This window comes from Lactuca saligna, chromosome 4 (genome assembly GCF_052625555.1).
Source record: "Lactuca saligna cultivar CGN05327 chromosome 4, ASM5262555v1, whole genome shotgun sequence".
NCBI classification, from domain to species: domain Eukaryota; kingdom Viridiplantae; phylum Streptophyta; class Magnoliopsida; order Asterales; family Asteraceae; genus Lactuca; species Lactuca saligna.
The window spans coordinates 77,255,717-77,277,226 of record NC_136420.1 but is presented as its reverse complement, the minus strand read 5'-3'; the positions used below and the strand labels follow the sequence as shown (position 1 = coordinate 77,277,226).

The following is a 21,510-nucleotide window of genomic DNA, read 5'->3' as shown; positions in this document are numbered from 1 at the left end:
TTTTACTTTCTTTTAACTCCTGTTAATGAGAACTTCAATTCTCAGTTAGGTTGTGCCGGATAACAATCGATCGATCTAAATTCGATTTCTCGACTGTGTACTACTAGGCTAAATCTTAGAAAAATCATAACTTTGTCATACGAAGTAAGATTTGGATGTTCTTTTTATGTATGTTCTCAGTTTAACATATATTATGAATTTTGTTTAGATCCCTAAGGATATAAAGCAATTTATCAAAAATTCACTTCTTACGTTGCGCGGTGTTGTGCCGTTTAGCCATAAAACTTCTACGGGTCATAACTTCTTTGTTATAACTCGGATTTTTAGCTGTCTTTATATGTACGAAACCCTTGCAAAATATACTATAACATGGTTAAGATTAATTATTCTAAATAATAGTCTATAAAAAAAATTCATTTTTAACACTTATCGTCTCTAAATTGACTAGCGCGAATCTGCGGGCGTTACATATGCCATGTCCGCTTCAATGAACCATTATTTCCATTTGCCATGTCTTTAACTCCTCCTGATCCTTCTCCATTCAACGAACCATATTACTTATCTTATCCAAATTCTGAAACTCTTCCAAATTTACCCAACCTTCAAATGTACTCCCGTCGAACGAACATATACTCGAACACTCCCTCCACTTCTTCCACTTATGACCGTTATACACATGCTCAACCACCTTCCACTTATGAGTCTGTCATACCGCCACCTTCCAACCCACCACCTCGCACTCGTCTCCCAAAATTAAAATAAAATCCCAAACGAAATCCCAAATTTGATGTCCACTCCTTTCATACTGTTATCAACCCTCTTGATACCACACCACCATCCTTTACTATTGCTAAAAAACATCCTCAATGGCATCAAGCCATGGTTGATGAGTACTCGAACCTCTTAAAAAACAACACATGGCCTTTAGTACCTCGTGATCATAATACAAATGTAATTTATTGCAAGTGAGTCTACAAGTTAAAACGTGATCAAACCGGGGCTATTAAATGCTACAAATCCGAGTTAGTAGCAAAGGGTTTTGCCAACAACCAGGGGTCAACTATTATGGGATATTTATGCCAGTTGTGAAGTCTACCACCATCTGCCTTGTTCTCTAATTAGATATTGCACAAAATTGGCATCTACGATAACTTGATGTTCAAAATGCCTTCCTACATGGCAACTTACGGGAGACCGTGTACTTACAACAACCACATGACTTTGTTGATTCACAAAAACCAGATCATTTATGCCTTTCGCATAAGTCATTATATGGATTAAAATAGGTTTCCTAGGAATGTTTTCAACGCCTCTCAAGCTCCTTACACGGTCTCGGCTTCAACGGTTCTAAAACTGACCCATCTCTCTTTATTTACTCTGAAGTTGGTACACTTCTTTATATGTTAGTCTACGATGATGATATTCTTTTGACATGCAATATATAACCCTAAAGTGATTAATCATGTGGTCCGTAGTCTTAGTTATTCTTTTGAAATTCAAGATATGGACATTCTTTCCTATTTTATTGGGATAGAAATGTAGTCTTAGTTATTCTTTTGAAATTCAAGATATGGATAGTCTTTCCTATTTTATTGGGATAGAAATTACTTCCAGAGGAGAGGACATCATCCTTTCACAACACAAATATATTTTAGACCTAATTTCATGTGCAAATTTATCCAACGCCAATCCTATGCCTACACCAATTGCAACTAATGCTAATTTTGCTCTTGGTGATAGCCCTTTGCTTGATGATCCAATCAAATATTGGCAAATAGTTGGCGCTATTTAGTATGTCACTTTATCCCAACCTAACATTACTTATGTTGTCAACAAAGCATGTCAGTTCATGCATTCCTCTATGGTTAATCACCAATCCACTATTAAGCAAAATTTTGTGTTATCTGGAAGGAACATCGAAAATATGATCTCGTAATACAATGCAATTATGGGACTACTCTTCACGCTTATACTGAATCGACATGGTTGCCGAACTCACATGGTTACATACTATATTACATGAACTTCAGGTACCCATAAAGAAAGTCCCAAGATTATGGTGTGATAATCTAGGAGATACATATCTTCCAACAAATCTAGTGTTCCATGCACGAACAAAGCATGTTGAAGTACATTTCCACTTCGTTCGTGAGAAAGTTTCTCAAGGGAGGCTGTCGGTTCAGTTTATCTGCATAGATGATCAGATTGCGGATGTCTTTACAAACCCTTTGTCTACTCAACGATTTCTAAATTTGAGAAACAAGCTATAGGGATGCTTCCCAGCCTTAGCTTGCTGGGGAATATTAGACTAAGCTTATATTATTGATGTGCACGAAAGTACCCACTAATTTTAATATTTACAACCTAACAAACTAAGACTAACTATGCACTTATAGGCAGTGTACCTAGTCAGATTACAGTATAGCTTAGGTAAGTCGGGTGTCGATCACAGGGAACGATGTTACTAATTAACCTAATTACTAATAAATTAACCTAATTTATTAACAAATTTAATAAGGGGGTTTTATCTGATTTTGCAAGATCAAATGAACTTAATCAAATTAATAAAAACACACTCTTGCTTAGTTGAATCCACTTCTTCCTTATGGCTAGCTAATGATTATGGGTTATTAAGTTGGGTTTTAGTTATATTAGTAATTTAGTTCTATCTTACCAATAAGTAACTAATTCATGTTAAACCATGTACGTTCACACATAATTGAACACAGAACTAATTATGAATGCGAATATGCTATGTAAGATTTGTTGTATAAACGCAATTATGGTCACAATTTACGTTCTCTAGCACAGCTAAGATTTATTTAGCCTAATTACTAACTAAGATTGGTCAATCCTAGCTCTAACAATTTAATGTTCACTAAATTATTAGGTAAACAAATTCATGTAGTTTCATAGTCACTAAGCTACACAAAACATGCAATCTAGCAATTAGATAAGCAAATAATAACATGCTAGGTTATACAAATCAAACACAAACAACTCTTACCAACTCAAATTAATCCATAAACATATAACTATTCATAAGTTCAAAGCTTCATCTAGCTAAGCAAAAGTAGCTAGATTTAGCTGCTCATCATAGTAATTAAACTAGCACAGCTAAAACTAATGAAAAACATGTTTATAATCAACTAAATATAAAACTTTACTTCTTTTGGTGTTGAAATCCCTCTTCCAGGACCTTTCTTCTCTTCTGAAACGTCTCCTGGAACTCCTTTTCTTCTGCCAAAAGTCTCTTTATTCGTAATAATAGGAGAACTTATATAATCCTCAAAAACCTGCGCCACGTCGTGGCCATATGCGCCACGTCGTGGGCTCCAAGTAAAACGTATCCTTCAAGGAAATCCTCCACGTCGCGATGTTTATCTACTGGAACACCCGTGCCACGTCGTGGGATGCACCGCCACGTCGTGAATTAAGCTCTTATTATGAAATTATTATTTTCTTGTCTTCCAAGCCTCCCATGTTCCCCATTTTGTCACCTCTGGTCCCTCTCTTCGAAAATCCTTTGTATTGACTGAAAATAACAATTTAAACTCAAAAATATCACTATTCTGCACATATTATCAATTTATTAATAAAAATGTACTTAAATACTGCCTAAAAATAAGTATAAATATGGCAATATCAATTCTATTAGAAGGTATCAAATTGTAACATTGTAAAGTATATATACTCTTGTAATGCATTCACTAAAGATATAAAATATTGATTACCAAGTTTAACTACATATATATATATATATATATATATATATATATATATATATATATATATATATATATATATATATATATATATATATTTCTCATTCAAGAAAAAAAAACATATACTAGTTTAATCATATATATTTAACATAAATAATAGATATAAAACATTTAACATGACTACTTTTTAAGTTATATTCTAAAAAACTATAAAATCTTATAAATATATTGTTTTGGAAAGAAAAACATAATAAACAATTAAAATTAATAGGGTTAGTAGAGTTAGAACGTTGCAATGTATTATGGAGCGATATACTTTCAACTATTTTCTTATATTACAATGTACTTTCATATTTTTACCGAAATAAATACCAAAGTACAATATCACATTAAGAAAAAAGTTGAAAGAAGAATGATAAACTGATGGTTTTCCTTTCAAATATTGCACTATGTTTTCCTATGTTTTTTGTGGTTGTGTGTATGTATATATGTGTATGTGTGAGAAAGTAAGAAGAGATGTAAGTAGCAACTTCTTAACGCATTCTATCTTGTTGAACGAATGGTCAAATGCCAATTAACACCATCCATGATTTGGCCCTGGACTATATGGGTTTAAAGTGCTAAGTCATCGTGGAATGTTGCTGATGTTAGTAATATTTACCTTTCATCTTTTTGGGATATGCATATAACATATGTACATATGCACATACGTTATACGTTATATGCATATGAAAAAATGTTCTTTTTACCAAATTATTTTTTGAATCTCTAAATCGCTCATTTTAATTGGGGTTCCTATCATTTTTAGGTTCTTATTATTTGATATCAGCTCTCTCTCTCTCTCTCTCTCTCTTCATAAACACTTGCCCACTTTTTCCGAACAATGCTCATTTTATGCAACCCTCCGAATCCATCCTCAGAAAACCTCATAACCTCAAGGTATTTTTAGTTGAGCAACCTAAGCATACATAATCTAGAATTACAATTTTCCGATACCACTATGGATCTTTCTTTGAATGCTTCACTTTCTGAACATTTTGATCTTCGATTTCTTTGAATTCAACACCTTATTTGAATTGATTTCTGGTATGTTCAACTTTTTGGATTTCTTCAGAATTTTGATCTTTTGATCTTCACTTTATTTGCTCCAAAATTCTTCAAACTTTTTCGTAATTCTCTCTCTTCTTTTTATTTTTACATGTACCTCTCTTTTTTCACTCAAAACCTACATGCTTAAGCAGAGGCGCTCAACCTCAACCTTTATTGGTTAATGATAATAATTTTCCTGGATACATTTCAGGTTTAGGCTGCTAAACATATTGCATCCTTCAAACCGAGCGGGGTTATGTTTTTGTTCCATGATTTCACTAAAATAAGGGAAGCCACAAATGCACTATAACGTATATTGGCTTAACTAAACATTTGAACTTTCATCGGATCATCCCACATAATACTAGCAATTTTCAAAATTTCCTAGCAATTTACTTTTTCTACCCCTACCCCACACTTATTTCATACAATGCCCTCATTGTATGTATCAAAATAAAAGAAAAGGGAGAAAAAGGAACAGACTCCCCTGGAATAGCGGCATGAGTATCTCGAAAAGTGTGGAAAATGCGGAATTGGACTTCCAAAAATAGAAACTCGGTGTAGAACTGGTTGAATATGTAAATAAACCACGAACAGGACTCGAACTTCAATTCGTCAAAGTGGGTATTGGTAATGAAAAATATGGCAATGATAAACTGGATCACGTCGTGGCATATATCTGGAGACGTCGTGATTCGGGTGTAAACTACGAACACCAAAATGCTGAACTACGACAAACTGCAAGCGTGCCACGACGTGGCATAAGGAATCCACGTCGTGGAACTGAGCATCAATAGAAAATGACTTATTGGCGTTATTTACTCTAGCAGCGTTGACCAATGGCTAACTGGTGTCTGACACTTCTATGCAAATATATGTCCCAACTAGAACCTCTCTCCTAATATACCCCATACTTATCTTGAATTGTGGACTCGGACTCACAACTCTAAGCTTCCTTGACTAGACAAACACGACTCGAAAGATAACCGGCTATGCTCCTTAGAATTCCAATGCTAATCTGAAAAGTTAGAACAACCCAAAAGAAACAAAAAGTAACATCATAGTTTTAATAAGGTTTTACATCACACACCAAAGTCAAACAAAAAAAACTACTAAATAAAATAAAATCAATCATCATCTTGATCTTGTGCTCCACTTGGCCCTGCCTCATCATTTTGCGGACGCCATAACTCCTCCCATGTCGGAAAATAGGGATACTGCGGTGGCATAGCAGGTGGTCGGGTCACACCCAAATGTGAATAAATACCCTCGGTAAGCTGGGTATGGTAAATGGCATGACCCCGTAGATTATCCAAATATGTTCCAACCCGACTCTGAAAAGGGTCGGTGGGCACTCCCTGCACATACTGCGAAGCAGCACGCTCTCGCTCGACCTCGCCTCTAGCCCGCACATTTCGACGCCTCGGCCTAACGGGTGGTTGCTGTCCCGGTTGCCCCTCCTCTTCCTCGTCATCTATTGGTGGTATCATAAAACGACCCCCGATATTCACCACTGCTCGCATCACACCCAAGACTTGAATGGTCAAGTCGGTATCCGGGAATCGAGTAAGATTCCTCACAAAGTCATGGGTCAAAATATGATATGACCTAGCCAGGCGAGTAACCAAATGCCCCCCAGTAATCGGGCTCCCAGGCCTAGAGTTGGCCGTTTTCTTCCCCATAAACCTTGCCAACATATAAGGCAAATCACAGCAAACCCCCGGGGTAATAAGAGTCCATAAATAAAATAGATTCTGGATGGGGACCTTGTCACCATGATGCTTGTGATTGATTGAAAACGTGATGAGGCGGTGCAAAAATCAGAGAACAGGATTCCGAATTTGTGACTCACTCGAGTCACGAGTGTTGTATTCATGGTTAGAAATGCCCCGCCAAAACTGCACATCCAAGGTACCCGGAGTAAAATTCCGCACACATCCAAGCAAGAAAGGGATAAAAAACGGAGATTGCATCTCCACTTCTGTATAGAGCCCCATACGCCAAGCAAATTCCCGAAGGCTACACTCACGATATACACCACCCAAACGAAAAACAAGTGCTCTATTGTAGGTGGCATCAAGGGTGCGTTCTTCGAAACATACGGTAGAGAAAAATTCTACCGATAATTCCCGGTACACGGGTTCTTGAATGGTGAATAAATTCCTCCACCCGTGACAAGTAAACGAAAATTGATCTCCAACATAAGTCTTTGACCAATAACGTCCCAGCTCCGCTACCATGCCCACTCCACCTAGCCATCCCCAATCAATAATCGAGGCTATTGCAAAGTCCCTATTATATAACCATCCAAGCCGATTCTCGTAGGTTGTTAGCAACGGTCGGGGAATGTTTTGAGGAAACTGGTATAAAGGATGTATGCTTGCGACATCTATCGGGTCTTCTTCCTGCGGAACAGCTCGTCGTGGTCCCATTTCTGCAATCAGAACAAACCAAAACAGCAAACAACCAACACATTAAACAGTTTAAATAATTTGACAGAAGTCACGACGTGGCCAGGCTGCGCCATGTCGTGGGTCGCGTCGTTCACAGCTTGTTGATCGATCTAATTGCATGCGATTTCTACTAAAATCAATGGTTGGGGTTTGTTCCTATGACCATTAAAGGTATACTTAATCTAAAATCAACCATTAGATTCAACCAATTTCGTGAATCATACAAACCCTAACCATGAAAACTTGAAATTAGAAGAATTACTACAAAATAATAAAGAAAACACGTACCAAATAGATTAATTGGCAAGATCTTGCAAGGAAATTAGAAGTAGAATACAAAATTAGCTGTGGGGTTACAATGTTTCCGTTCGTGCGGCAGCCAAGTGGGAATGAGAATTATCAGTCAAAGGGTTTTAAACAATTGGTCCCCCCTGATTTTTAACGGCCACGACGTGGCGGGTGATGCCCACGTCGTGGACCTTAAAGTGTTGTTTTCTCAGTCGCGCATTCCCTTTTTCCCACGACGTGGCTGGGCTATGCCCACGTCGTGGAGACTGCCAGATGCAAAAGTCTCAATAATGTTTATCATATTAATTAATTATTTTTCATATCAATCATTATTTAAAGTTCCCTACAGCTAATTTTCTACTAGTTACCGGTTTTTTTTAGATGATGAATCGATGTCTTTCCTACTTAAAAAGAAAAGAAAGAAAATTTTAAAAAGAAAATGCAAACCAAACTCGGGTTGCCTCCCGAGAAGCGCTTCTTTTTCTTGGAGTCTTGAGCTGGACTCCGTGCCTTCTACGTTGAATCTTCGGAAGAGTCCTCCACCAAGATCTTTTGTTCCTTGAACCGCCTTTTGTAAGCTTGAACTCTCCTTTTATACGCCTTCTTTGAATTCTCCTTTTTAGCTTTTCCCTTTTCTTCAAGCTTGCGTTTTGTGCCCGTGGTTTCCTCCTTGTACGTTATGTCATTCTCTTCTGCTTTCACCACCAGCTTTGTTACTCTTGAAGTGACCTCCTCTTCATCACTTGTTATTTCCTCATCCTCTTTGCTTACCCAAGAAGGCGGGCTCTTGTAGGCTATGACTTCAATCCAATATGGAACAGATGCCTTTGGTTTTGTCATTTTGACTTGATGAACTACTTTTATCTCTTCTTCCATAAGCTTTTCCAGTTCTTCTAGTTCATTCTCTTCATTAATTGTGAACACCTCTTCTTTATTTTCTTGAAAGTCATCCTTTATCCCAAAGACTTCTTGTTCATCTCCAACCCTCAAAGTTAGCTTCGACTCACGGATATCAACAAGGGCACCAGCAGTGTTGAGCAATGGTCGTCCTAGGATTATCGGAACATCTGGATCTTCTTTCATGTCCATGACTACAAAGTCTATTGGAAAAATAAATTTTCCAATTCTCACCAAAATATCCTCCACTATGCCTCGGGGTTGTGTCACCGAACGGTTCGCCATGTGAATCTTCATTTTTGTAGCCTTCATCTTTTGAATCTCCAATTTTTGATAAAATGAAAAAGGCATTAGATTAATGCTAGCCCCAGAATCGGCTAAAGCATTAACCTTCATTTTATTCCCAAACTCGCATGGAAGAGTGAGGCGTCCAGGATCCCCCATCTTTTCTGGTGTTTCTCCCAAAACAACTTTTGAAGTTTGTTCACTCAGAATCACTGTAGACTGCTTCTTTAATTGCCTTCGCGTATCTATCAAGTCTTGCAGTAATTTCTGGTTTTCGGAAGCTTTGGATAAGGATTCAACAAAGGGAGTATTAATTGGGATCCCTTTCACATGCTTCACAAACTCTAAATGTTCCTTCTCCAGTCGACTAAGTGCTGCGCGGTTGGGAAATGGCATAGGTGGATGATAAGCTGGAATAGGTGCAAAGGGTTTTTGCTCTGACTTGCACCACATCGTGGCGAGAGGAGTGTCACGTCGTGGGTCGCCTGGTTTAGCACTTTCTCCATTGTCGATCCTTAATTTCTTGGGCTGCTGCGGTTCTTCTTCCAACGCCTCCAGGAACTCAGATATTGTATCTTCTTCAGTATTGATGGCCATTACGTGAGATTGGGCTTGTACTTCGGGACTCTTCGGGGAAAATTTTTCATGAACTAAAGTTGCTAGTTGACCAAATTGTACTTCAAGGTTATGGATGGAGGCTTGTTGGTTCTTGATCAATGTTTGTTGTTCCATGATAGCGGAATCCGTGGCCTCGTGTCGCTTTTCCGATGCTTCCATAAATTTCATTAAAATGGTCTCTAGGTCGGGTTTCTTCTCGGCTGGTGGCTGCTCCTTTTGATATAGGCCTCGACCTGTCTGCCTATACTTCTCTTCTTTTTGCTTCCTATATTCTTCATATGGCAGCCACTCCTTCTTCGGTTTCCTCCAGTCCTCTTCAAACTTATCCCCATTAGAGTAGCACACTTGAGCTTTTCTGTTCCCAAATTCATCCACGTTGTAGTCCTTGGTCAAGTGTGGACCATTGCATCACTCGCACCCCACTCTTATAGCGTGTATCGACTGGTCCATTTGTGTTATCATGCGATCCATGTTATTCAGCATGGCCATGACAGCTGTAATTTCTTCAGTTTGGGCTCCTCCACTGCCTTTGCTTCCATCCTGCCTCGGGTTATGGTATTTGCGGGAGTGTTTCGCGAATTCTTCAATTAGCTCCTTGACCTCCCTTGGATTTTTCCTTGTCAACGGTCCTTGAGAATCAAGGAGTTGTCTTGTCATCACATTGACCCCATCATAAAAGATTGACATCTCTTGCTGCACATTTAGGTCATGTTGCGGGCAGTTTCTGAGTAAGCCCTTGTAACGCTCCCACGCTTCGTACAGTGACTCCCCCGGCTGTTGCTCAAAGTTGGCTATTGACTTCTTGAGTTTGGCTATCTTGGATGGCGGGCAAAACTGGTCTAGGAATTGCTCACGTATTTGAGCCCAAGTGGTGATTGTACCCGGTGGGAGTGCTTTTAACCATTCCTTAGCAGTTCCTTTGAAAGTAACGGGCAGCATCCTAAGCAGGACGGTGTTCCTGTTGACATTTGGTACATTGAAGTAATCAGCAATGTCATTGACTTCATCTAGATGCTTAAAAGCATCCTCATGGTCTTTCCCGAAAAATGGGATGTCCTTCAGCGCAGTCAATATGTGTCCCTTCAGCTCGAATGTGGCATTGGCAGGTATTGCGGGTTGGACTAATCCGGGACCCACATCTTCGCGGATCCGCTTCTTGTAAGCTCCCATGGACATTTCTTCAATATTTGCCATCTCGTTCCTTGGCTCGTTCTCGGGTTTACTCGTGTGTTCTTCAAATTCTGGCTCGGTGTCGCTTTCGTACTCGGTTTGCACGAGTGAATGATCCAAATGCTCAAGATTGCTCTCGTGCTTCGTTGAGGAACTTGACTTTCCTGTCTTCTTTCCTGATTTCCTAGAGAAGGCTGACTTCAATTCTTGCAAGGGCGTCTTTTTCTTGTGAATTGCAAACTCGGGATCTTCTAGTGGTGGCACCAATGGTGTGTTTGAGCCTCTGGTCATTAACTCCTGCAACTTGCTAAACTAAAACGTAAAACTGGACTAAAATAAGAAAAACTAAAAATGAACTGTCAGATTTCACGTCGTGAGTATACTAAATCTCACGTCGTGAACTCTGTGACAAACAAAACAATAATTAAACTAAGATAAACTAGCAAAATAAATAACCAATTAAGCGGTCTGCAGATTTTATTCCTAAAAAAAACGATTAATCTAATGCAACTAAATAAACTAATAATCTGCACCGTTCCCCGGCAACGGCGCCAAAAACTTGATGTGCACGAAAGTACCCACTAATTTTAATATTTATAACCTAACAAACTAAGACTAACTATGCACTTATAGGCAGTGTACCTAGTCAGATTACAGTATAGCTTAGGTAAGTCGGGTGTCGATCACAGGGAACGGTGTTACTAATTAACCTAATTACTAATAAATTAACCTAATTTATTAACAAATTTAATAAGGGGGTTTTATCTGATTTTGCAAGATCAAATGAACTTAATCAAATTAATAAAAACACACTCTTGCTTAGTTGAATCCACTTCTTCCTTATGGCTAGCTAATGATTATGGGTTATTAAGTTGGGTTTTAGTTATATTAGTAATTTAGTTCTATCTTACCAATAAGTAACTAATTCATGTTAAACCATGTACGTTCACACATAATTGAACACAGAACTAATTATGAATGCGAATATGCTATGTAAGATTTGTTGTATAAACGCAATTATGGTCACAATTTACGTTCTCTAGCACAGCTAAGATTTATTTAGCCTAATTACTAACTAAGATTGGTCAATCCTAGCTCTAACAATTTAATGTTCACTAAATTACTAGGTAAACAAGTTCATGTAGTTTCATAGTCACTAAGCTACACAGAACATGCAATCTAGCAATTAGATAAGCAAATAATAACATGCTAGGTTATACAAATCAAACACAAACAACTCTTACCAACTCAAATTAATCCATAAACATATAACTATTCATAAGTTCAAAGCTTCATCTAGCTAAGCAAAAGTAGCTAGATTTAGCTACTCATCATAGTAATTAAACTAGCACAGCTAAAACTAATGAAAAACATGTTTATAATCAACTAAATATAAAACTTTACTTCTTTTGGTGTTGAAATCCCTCTTCCAGGACCTTTCTTCTCTTCTGAAACGTCTCTTGGAACTCCTTTTCTTTTGCCAAAAGTCTCTTTATTCGTAATAATAGGAGAACTTATATAATCCTCAAAAACTTGCGCCACGTCGTGGCCATATGCGCCACGTCGTGGGCTCCAAGTAAAACGTATCCTTCAAGGAAATCCTCCGCGTCGCGATGTTTATCTACTGGAACACCCATGCCACGTCGTGGGATGCACCGCCACGTCGTGAATTAAGCTCTTATTATGAAATTATTATTTTCTTGTCTTCCAAGCCTCCCATGTTCCCCATTTTGTCACCTCTGGTCCCTCTCTTCGAAAATCCTTTGTATTGACTGAAAATAACAATTTAAACTCATAAATATCACTATTCTGCACATATTATCCATTTATTAATAAAAATGTACTTAAATACTACCTAAAAATAAGTATAAATATGGCAATATCAATTATATTAGAAGGTATCAAATTGTAACATTGTAAAGTATATATACTCTTGTAATGCATTCACTAAAGATATAAAATATTGATTACCAAGTTTAACTACAGTTTTATATATATATATATATATATATATATATATATATATATATATATATATATATATATATATATATATATATATATATATTTCTCATTCAAGAAAAAAAAACATATACTAGTTTAATCATATATATTTAACATAAATAATAGATATAAAACATTTAACATGACTACTTTTTAAGTTATATTCTAAAAAACTATAAAATCTTATAAATATATTGTTTTGGAAAGAAAAACGTAATAAACAATTAAAATTAATAGGGTTAGTAGAGTTAGAACGTTGCAATGTATTATGGAGCGATATACTTTCAACTATTTTCTTATATTACAATGTACTTTCATATTTTTACCGAAATAAATACCAAAGTACAATATCACATTAAGAAAAAAGTTGAAAGAAGAATGATAAACTCATGGTTTTCCTTTCAAATATTGCACTATGTTTTCCTATGTTTTTTTGTGGTTGTGTGTATGTATATATGTGTATGTGTGAGAAAGTAAAAAGAGATGTAAGTAGCAACTTCTTAACGCATTCTATCTTGTTGAACGAATGGTCAAATGCCAATTAACACCATCCATGATTTGGCCCTGGACTATATGGGTTTAAAGTGCTAAGTCATCGTGGAATGTTGCTGATGTTAGTAATATTTACCTTTCATCTTTTTGGGATATGCATATAACATATGTACATATGCACATACATTATACGTTATATGCATATGAAAAAATGTTCTTTTTACCAAATTATTTTTTGAATCTCTAAATCGCTCATTTTAATTGGGGTTCCTATCATTTTTAGGTTCTTATTATTTGATATCAGCTCTCTCTCTCTCTCTGTGTGTATATATATATATATATATATATATATATATATATATATATATAGAGAGAGAGAGAGAGAGAGAGAGAGTTGTGATCAAATAAAAAATAAAAACATTAAAAACTAAAGAACTTTTTCAAAACAACATTTTTCGAAAAAATAATGTAGTACACAAATGAGAACCCAACGCCTAAGAAAAGTGTTCAAAAAATCATGTAATATTTTATGTATGTGTACATGACTATTAATTTTTTTGTTGAATATGTTTCTGAGATACAACCTATTATTGTTTATTTGATATTATTTTTCTGGATGCATATATGTATATACATATGAACATATGTGCATATGAGGATGGTAAAAATAACCAAATGTGGTAGAAAAACTAACTTAAAACATTTGGGATGGGTTTTGGGCTAGGTAAATTGATATAAGATCTAATATGATATATCTTTTAGCAAATTTCATAGGCTTGTGATGGTTCTGGTATTAGGGTTATACCCCACATATAATATCATCGATTTGGCCATGTAAGTTTTGGTGCCTGAATTATATGAGAAAAGAACAATTTGGTATGGGATTACCATAAATTAATAAGACAAGTGAATTATATAAAAGTTGAATTCTTGGTAAACATTCAAGAGATGCTTTCCTTAAAGATAAAACTTGAAGAGCCTTTCAACAATCCGAGCTTATACATTCAGACACATGTGGGCCAATGAAAGCAACAACAGATGAAAGAAATTGATATATAGTTACCTCTATAGATGATTATACTTGTAAAAATTTGATTTACTTCTCAAAACAAACATTAAAAGCCTTCAACTCATTCAAAACATTGAAGAACTTTGTTGAAACTCAAAGCAGTTATAAGATCAAAGCTTCAAGCATAAATGACGGAGAGAATAAAATGTAAACTACTTTGAAGAATTTCTAAAGGAGAATGGAATTCATTATCAACTTACCATATGGTACACCCCACACAAAATGAGGTATTGGATAGAAAGAACATGATATTTTCGATATGGCTAGAAACGTGTTATATGGAAAGGGATTATCAAATGATTTATAGGCTAAAACAGATTATCAAATGATTTATAGGCTAAAAGAGTTGCATGTTCTGTGTATCTCCTAAATAGATATAAACAAAGAGTTTATCAAATAAAACTCCCCAAGAATCTTGGAGTAGTTTAAACCAAGAGTAACACACCTTAGGACTTTTTGGTGTGTGGTTTACCCTAATTTTGAGATCAAAACTTTATAATAAGTGTGAGAAAACAAATTTTGTTGGTTATAATGAATGTTTGAAAGCACATATATTGTACAATCCTCTCACTAAGAATGTGATAATTAGTAGGGATGCCATTTTTGATGAGAAAAAAGATGGAATGATGCTATAAGTAACACAAAGAACTATAAAAATAACGTTTACAAAGAGAATTAGAAGGGGAAGCAGGTGTTGAACATAACAACTCAAATAATCCTATTCCATCTTCTAATCAGGTACACACACTTGTATAAAAATTATAATAAATCAAACTCAAACTCTTTCTCATCTTCACAAAGCACAACAAAGTCCTTATCAACATCAAAAGGTTCAACATTAATGAAGATGCTATTCAAGAATTTGATATTTTGGTTGGCTTTACCCTTTTTATTGGCGTTGACTAAATCAATTATGAAAATGCTATTCAAGAAAGTAAATGAAATGAACCCATGTATGGGGAAATTGGATCCATTGTAAAAAACAATGTAGGACTTACTCAAGTTACCAAAAAACCATTAGTCTATTGGTGTCAAGTGGGTATATAAAACTAAGTTGGATGAAAAGGGAAATGTAGCTAGATACAAGGCCCATTTTGTCGTAAAATACAAGAAAAAATTTAGCATTGACCATATTGAGATATTTTCTCTTATGATCAGATAATCAGGTTAGTCGTAGCTCTTGACGCACAACATGAATGAAAATTCCACCAAAATAGACGTAAAATTAGCATTCCTAAACAATTTTGTAAAAGAATACGTGTATGTGAATACCACTTATATAAGTAAAGGTTTGATAGCAACACAAGATGTATAGATTTGAGAAAGCTTTATATTGAATAAAGCATGCACTTTGCGGATAGTATAGTAGAATATACACGTATCTCCTTGCAAAAGCTTTCAAAAGATATATAGGAAACTAGGCTCTTCATTCTATGTATTTATGTGGATGATATGTTTTTCACAAGTAGTTCCTTAGATAGAATAAATGGTTTTAACAAAGCTACGAAAACAAGTTTCAGATGTCTTATGTGAGGCTTCTAAATTACTTTTTGGGAATCAAAAAACAACCTGGGTAAAGATAGGATTTATATTACTCAACAAAGTTATGCCAATGATGTTCTAATAAGATTTGATGTTCTTGATCCCCACCCACCTTCCACTCCTATGGGGTTCTTTCTAATAAGATTTGATGTTCTTGATTCCATCCAACTTCCAATCCTAAGGAGTTCTGATCAAAGTTAACCAAATATACATCATAAGTATTTAAGAATCCATGCATATCGCAACCTTCTTGGCAGTTTAATCTATTAAACAACAAGAAGGCATAACCTAGTCTATGCCATTAACATTATTAGCATATTTATAAAAACTCCAAAGAATAATCATTAGGAGGCAAAAAAGTGAATTATGAAATTCGTAAAAAGGAAACCAATCATGGAATTGTGTATAAAAAGTATTCTGTCTCAATTAAGGGGTATAGTGACAATAAATTTTAAGGGTGTCCTTATGATAGTAAAAGCACCTTGCATATCATTTTCAAGATCATACCTATTTTGTCATGACAATCAACGAACCAAGCAATTTATGCCTTATCTTCCATGGAATACGAAGGCTAAATACATATCACTTTCAAATGTTGCATGTCAATCTAATTTGGTTTAGAACAATCCTTCAAGAATAAAACTTCTCACAAGAAACACCTACAAAGATCTTGTGTAACAATAAATATTATATATTGACTTGATCTAACAAAAACTCTTAGTATTTAATGATAAGAGCAACCATATTTGCGTTAAGGTCCATTTCATTTGAGATATAGTGTCAAACGGTCATATTAAAGTTGCATACTTTTACACCAAAGATCAAATTATAGACTTGTTTACTGATCCTCTTCAAGTAGTAAGTTTCAATCGTGATCCGCTTCAAGTAGTAAGTTTCAATCGCCTACAAGAAAGATCGGGAGTCATGGTTGTCTAACTTAAGGGGTGTGTTTATGTAAAAATAGACCTCTATAGTGACACTTATAGTTAGTTATTGTTAAGAACAAGTAGTTAGTGACTATTGGGAATTGTTCCTGTTAGTGATGTTTCACAAGGGTTACAACGGTTCACTTGTATATATACGTATCTAAAGTCTATGTTAATAAAATAAGATTGTGTATTTGTGTCAATTTAGTCAGACTATATATATATATATATATATATATATATATATATATATATATATATATATATATATATATATATATATATATATATATTCCTTCACTAAAAGTTAGTCTTTGTTTTTCATCTAATATTGTGTGAAGTTGCTCAAGGGATTATAAGGACATGGTTTGTTGCCCAATTTAATACGATTTATCATGTGGTTTATATAGGGACAACATGGTCGATCAACATCTAGTTAAGGACCGTGTATTTTCATTTTGGTTGAACCAACAATCTAAGGATGGTGAAGGTGGTGAAATCATTTTTGGTGGCGTTGATCCGAACCAATATAAGGGTACACATACTTACGTTCCAGTGACGCAAAAGGGTTATTGGCAGGTTTGTCATATATATATATATATATATATATATATATATATATATATATATCGGGCAAGGTTATAATGTCGATTGACAACTATTATGCGGACGTGTGCACAATGCTATTCTATGAGAATTATTAAGAGAATAGGTTGTTTGCTAATATGAATACATTCAACTTTATACAACTATTGGCATTTTCAAGCATTCTCAATAATTCTTATTCAATTTTGTTCTCACGCTTCATTTTTTACTTATTTTCATTCTTACACAATAAGACTCAATATACATTCTGACAGAATGAGAAAAAAAAAAGTCTATAATAACCTTATAAACGATTTAAGTAGTGAGAATGCGTGATAACAACAATAGTTATGTCAGATTGAACTTATTCAAATTACCAAACAACATATTTTCTTTGCCATTCTCATAGAATAGCACTCTCGATACGTCAGCACAATAGATGTCAATCCACATTTGAACTTAACTCTCTCTCTCTCTCTCTCTCTCTATATATATATATATATATATATATATATATATATATATATATATATATATATATATATATATATAGGAGATAATTCAAATAAAAACAATAAATAGAGTGAGAACATAAAAACACTAATTTTGTGGTATCCACAACTTTATGTTATTATTCGGCAAGGAATAAATGAATTGTCACAGATTAAAACTAAATTTAGAATTCACTACAAAAATAGACATACATAAGTTTATAATAAAATAATAGCATTGTAATAAATATATGACTAATCAAATGTGAATATCCATATTAAAATTACTTCAACAGTATATATATATATATATATATATATATATATATATATATATATATATATATATATATATATATATATATATATACCCATAAGGGTATATAAGCTTAGGTACCCAAACGCACCATACTATGCTATTTTGTATTATATATATATATATATATATATATATATATATATATATATATATATATATATATATATATATATACATTGTAATTGTCCAATGTTCTTATAATTAAACTTCTAAGTTGATTTACTTCCAAAAACTTTATAATTTCACATTTATCTTTCTCTCATATAACTTTTATTTTAAACTATAATATATATATAACCTAATAGGTGTTCGATAAAAAAATATGATGTAAGAGAAAGATAATAGTGAAATTTTGAAAATCTTAAAAGTAAATCAAGTTAGGATTGATATTTAAGAACATTATAATGAATATATAAAAAAATGAAGTTTTATGATGAGTTTGGGTACCTAAGCTTGTATACCCTTAAGGGTATATTTAATTTTCCCATATATATATATGTATATATATATATATATATATATATATATATATATATATATATATATATATATATATATATATATATATGGGAAAAGTTATTTGGAAAACAAAAAAACCCTAAAAATCATAAAAATGCATAAAAAATACCTAGAGATCACAAAACTTTTTTTTGACATTTTTTAAGAAAAAATCGCTGAAAAAAATTTGAAAAAAAAAACTTTTTAAAAAAAAAAAAATCAGCGAATTTTTATAAAAAGCTGCGATTTTTTATAAAAAAAATTCAAAAAAAAGTTTTGTGATCTCTAAGTATTTTTTTATGCATTTCTATGATTTTTAGGGTTTTTTTTAAGGTTTTTTGTTTTCCATAGAACCTAAACATATATATATATATATATATATATATATATATATATATATATATATATATATATATATATATATATATATATATATATATATTAAGTTTTTCCTTTTATTTTTTTCTAGTTCGAAATGGGTGATGTACTTATTGATGGGAGACCTACTGGTATGCAATTGAGGAACATTATTATTATATTTATGTTGGATGTTGCCATGTTGGATCTTGGATCTGCCACGATGTCTTGTGTTTGTTTCAGGCTTTTGTAAGGGCGGATGTTCGGCAATTGTAGATTCGGGAACTTCATTGATAGCAGGTCCAATGGTCTGTATCATTTTGTTTCTTGAGATCTAGTTGCATTGAAAAGTGCCTCTTTTTTGTTTTATTTTTTTATTATTGCATTGTTGTGTATGAGCTCATAATTTTTTATTTTAAGTGCTTGTATGTTTTTATTTTTTATTTATTATTTAATTAATTATTTTTTGTTTTTTTTTTTTTCAAATGCTCTAATTACTCTAAACTACACTTTTATCCATTAACCTATTGGTTAAGTGGCACCATTCCAAATCCTCATACCTCTGGGCTATAATTAATCCCTTTTATTTTAAATGTTTATAAGTTGGTTTGATCTTCGTATCTGTGGTTGTGGCTTTCAGAATGCCATCACAGAGATAAATCTTGCAATCGGGGCTATGGGATTCATTAGTGATCATTGTCATAGAGATATTCGGAAAGTGGGAAACCTAATCTTTGATATGTTTTTCATAATGGTAACATAAACAGTTTCTTTTTTTTTTTTCTAACGTTGGAACTTAAATACATGTTCTAGATTCGTATATGATTTTCTTTTATAACAGTTTAAAGAACCTGGGAATTTTTGCTCCCGTATTACACTTTGTGTTCCTGGTGATAAAGCTGTTGACGGGTAAGTATTCTAATACCCAACATCCCTTTTCTGGTTGCCCATTTTACATGTTGACTCTACAATTAATTAATTTCCTCTTTCTTACTTCTTTTATAAGCATTTATCTACAAAGATGGAATCATTAATTGCTTTTGTCTGCTAAAAATTTGATCCTTTTGCTCCGAGTTAATATCTTATCGTGGAAAATTTGAATGATGCACAGTAATGACATTTGGAGTTCGTTCGATATGAGTGATGGTTTATCTGGACCTCCACAACTCCCAATATGTAAAGCCTGTGAGAGTGTAGTAGACTTCGTGTATAAACAGATCCAAAACAACATGACACGAGGTGAAGTCATTAAATTTTTCAGCCAAGTGAGTTCTCTTTATTCTTGTTTTTAGTATCCTTTACACATAGATTGCATGTTGTTTGTTTACGTATGACGACTCCTACATTTCAGCTATGTGCTATGGCGGGTTTAGCAGGAGAGTCAACCGTAGACTGTGCAAGACTTCCTCTTATGCCTACTATTTCATTTACGATTGGGGGCAAAGAATTCGAACTTTCTCCCAATGAGGTATCGTTATACGAACACAATAGTTAGAATTAGTTTAAGAAATAGTTGTTTGTCATTTTTCCACTTTTAGTCAAGCATTTTAAATATACATATATATTTTGTAATTGTTTTTGTAGTACATAACTAAGATTGGCGAGGGTGCTAGTGCTCAGTGCGTAAGTACCTTCATTCCTATGGATAATCCACCTGAGGGTGCCCCGCTTTGGTACGTGTATAAGGCCATCAGACTAAAGTGCAATAATTCTAATAATAGGTATTCAAAGTCGAGTTTGACTGTCTTTTCTTGATTCATGTGATGCAGGATACTGGGTGATGCATTTATGCGTCGTTACCACACTATATTTGATCATGGTAATCTCAGAATTGGATTTGCAGAATCGGCATAATTAAAAAAGGTGTTAACGTATCTTCTTTTCTTGTATCTAGTAATATAAAGTGTAACGTTTAATACTAGTAATAAGATGCCTCATGTGAGTTCAAAATATTTATGGATATACATATAGTTCTTGGTATTGTTGGAAAATCGTATGTATTATAAATAGAGCTTGAATGCACTTGTCCTTTTTTTTTTTGTATGCATGTGTGTGTAATTAAAGCCATCGTTTTTCATCAGACCGGTTAATTGTTTTTATACCAAGTTATGTACTTAATTATCTAATTGTTGTGCTTTTTGATAATACAATAAATTAGAGTTGGTCCGACACGAGAACATTCAATCACCTACGTGCCTTGTTGTATGATTGAATGACTTTAAGTCTAACACCGGTAAAGTGTTGTAATAAGTCTTTTAGATCAAGACCATGCTTTATGCATATTGGGTTGTCGTTTGCCCTGTGTAGGTTAGGTTGCTTTGACCATGCCATGGTATAATTTACATCAAGATCATGCTTTATGTATGTCGGGTTGTCGTTTGCCACGTGCAAGTTATTTGGGGCATTAGTTCCAAAGAAGTGTTGTTTTTTTTTTTTTCTTGGCATTCTTCCCTTTTATACATCAAATTTTCTTAAAATTTTCACATGCCATAACCTAGGCACCATTTCTCCGTCCATGGTTCAGTGTGTACGATCCATCCCTGTTTGCTTCGTGTATTTTGTATGGTACTTCCCACATTATCCTTCGCTTGCCCTACAATTCTTGTTAGCTTGCCACATTATTTCTTAGGACTGTTCTCCCACCCTAAAAAATATGTCCTGGACTCGCTGGTTGTAATGGCTTCAGGTCAGCTTCTTATAGT

At 34.2% G+C, this 21,510-nt stretch overlaps 1 protein-coding gene and 1 non-coding gene across 2 annotated transcripts in view; both read left to right on the top strand.

Annotated features, from left to right (window-relative positions):
• LOC145038625 (aspartic proteinase oryzasin-1-like) overlaps positions 1-20,808 on the top strand; it is a 114,404-nt gene extending 93,596 nt beyond the window's left edge. Inside the window, exons 6-14 of the mRNA XM_078986927.1 lie at positions 16,969-17,137; positions 18,921-18,960; positions 19,052-19,116; positions 19,449-19,562; positions 19,650-19,717; positions 19,920-20,073; positions 20,160-20,276; positions 20,393-20,481; positions 20,578-20,808. Coding sequence (XP_078843053.1) covers positions 16,969-17,137; positions 18,921-18,960; positions 19,052-19,116; positions 19,449-19,562; positions 19,650-19,717; positions 19,920-20,073; positions 20,160-20,276; positions 20,393-20,481; positions 20,578-20,662 — 901 coding nt within the window. The 3' untranslated portion in view covers positions 20,663-20,808. The remainder of the gene's footprint in view (positions 1-16,968; positions 17,138-18,920; positions 18,961-19,051; positions 19,117-19,448; positions 19,563-19,649; positions 19,718-19,919; positions 20,074-20,159; positions 20,277-20,392; positions 20,482-20,577) is intronic.
• On the top strand, positions 10,059-10,165 carry LOC145044452 (small nucleolar RNA R71). The gene has a single exon (XR_013681403.1). It is a non-coding gene; the product is annotated as a small nucleolar RNA R71 (small nucleolar RNA).
• Positions 20,809-21,510: the final 702 nt, after the last annotated feature.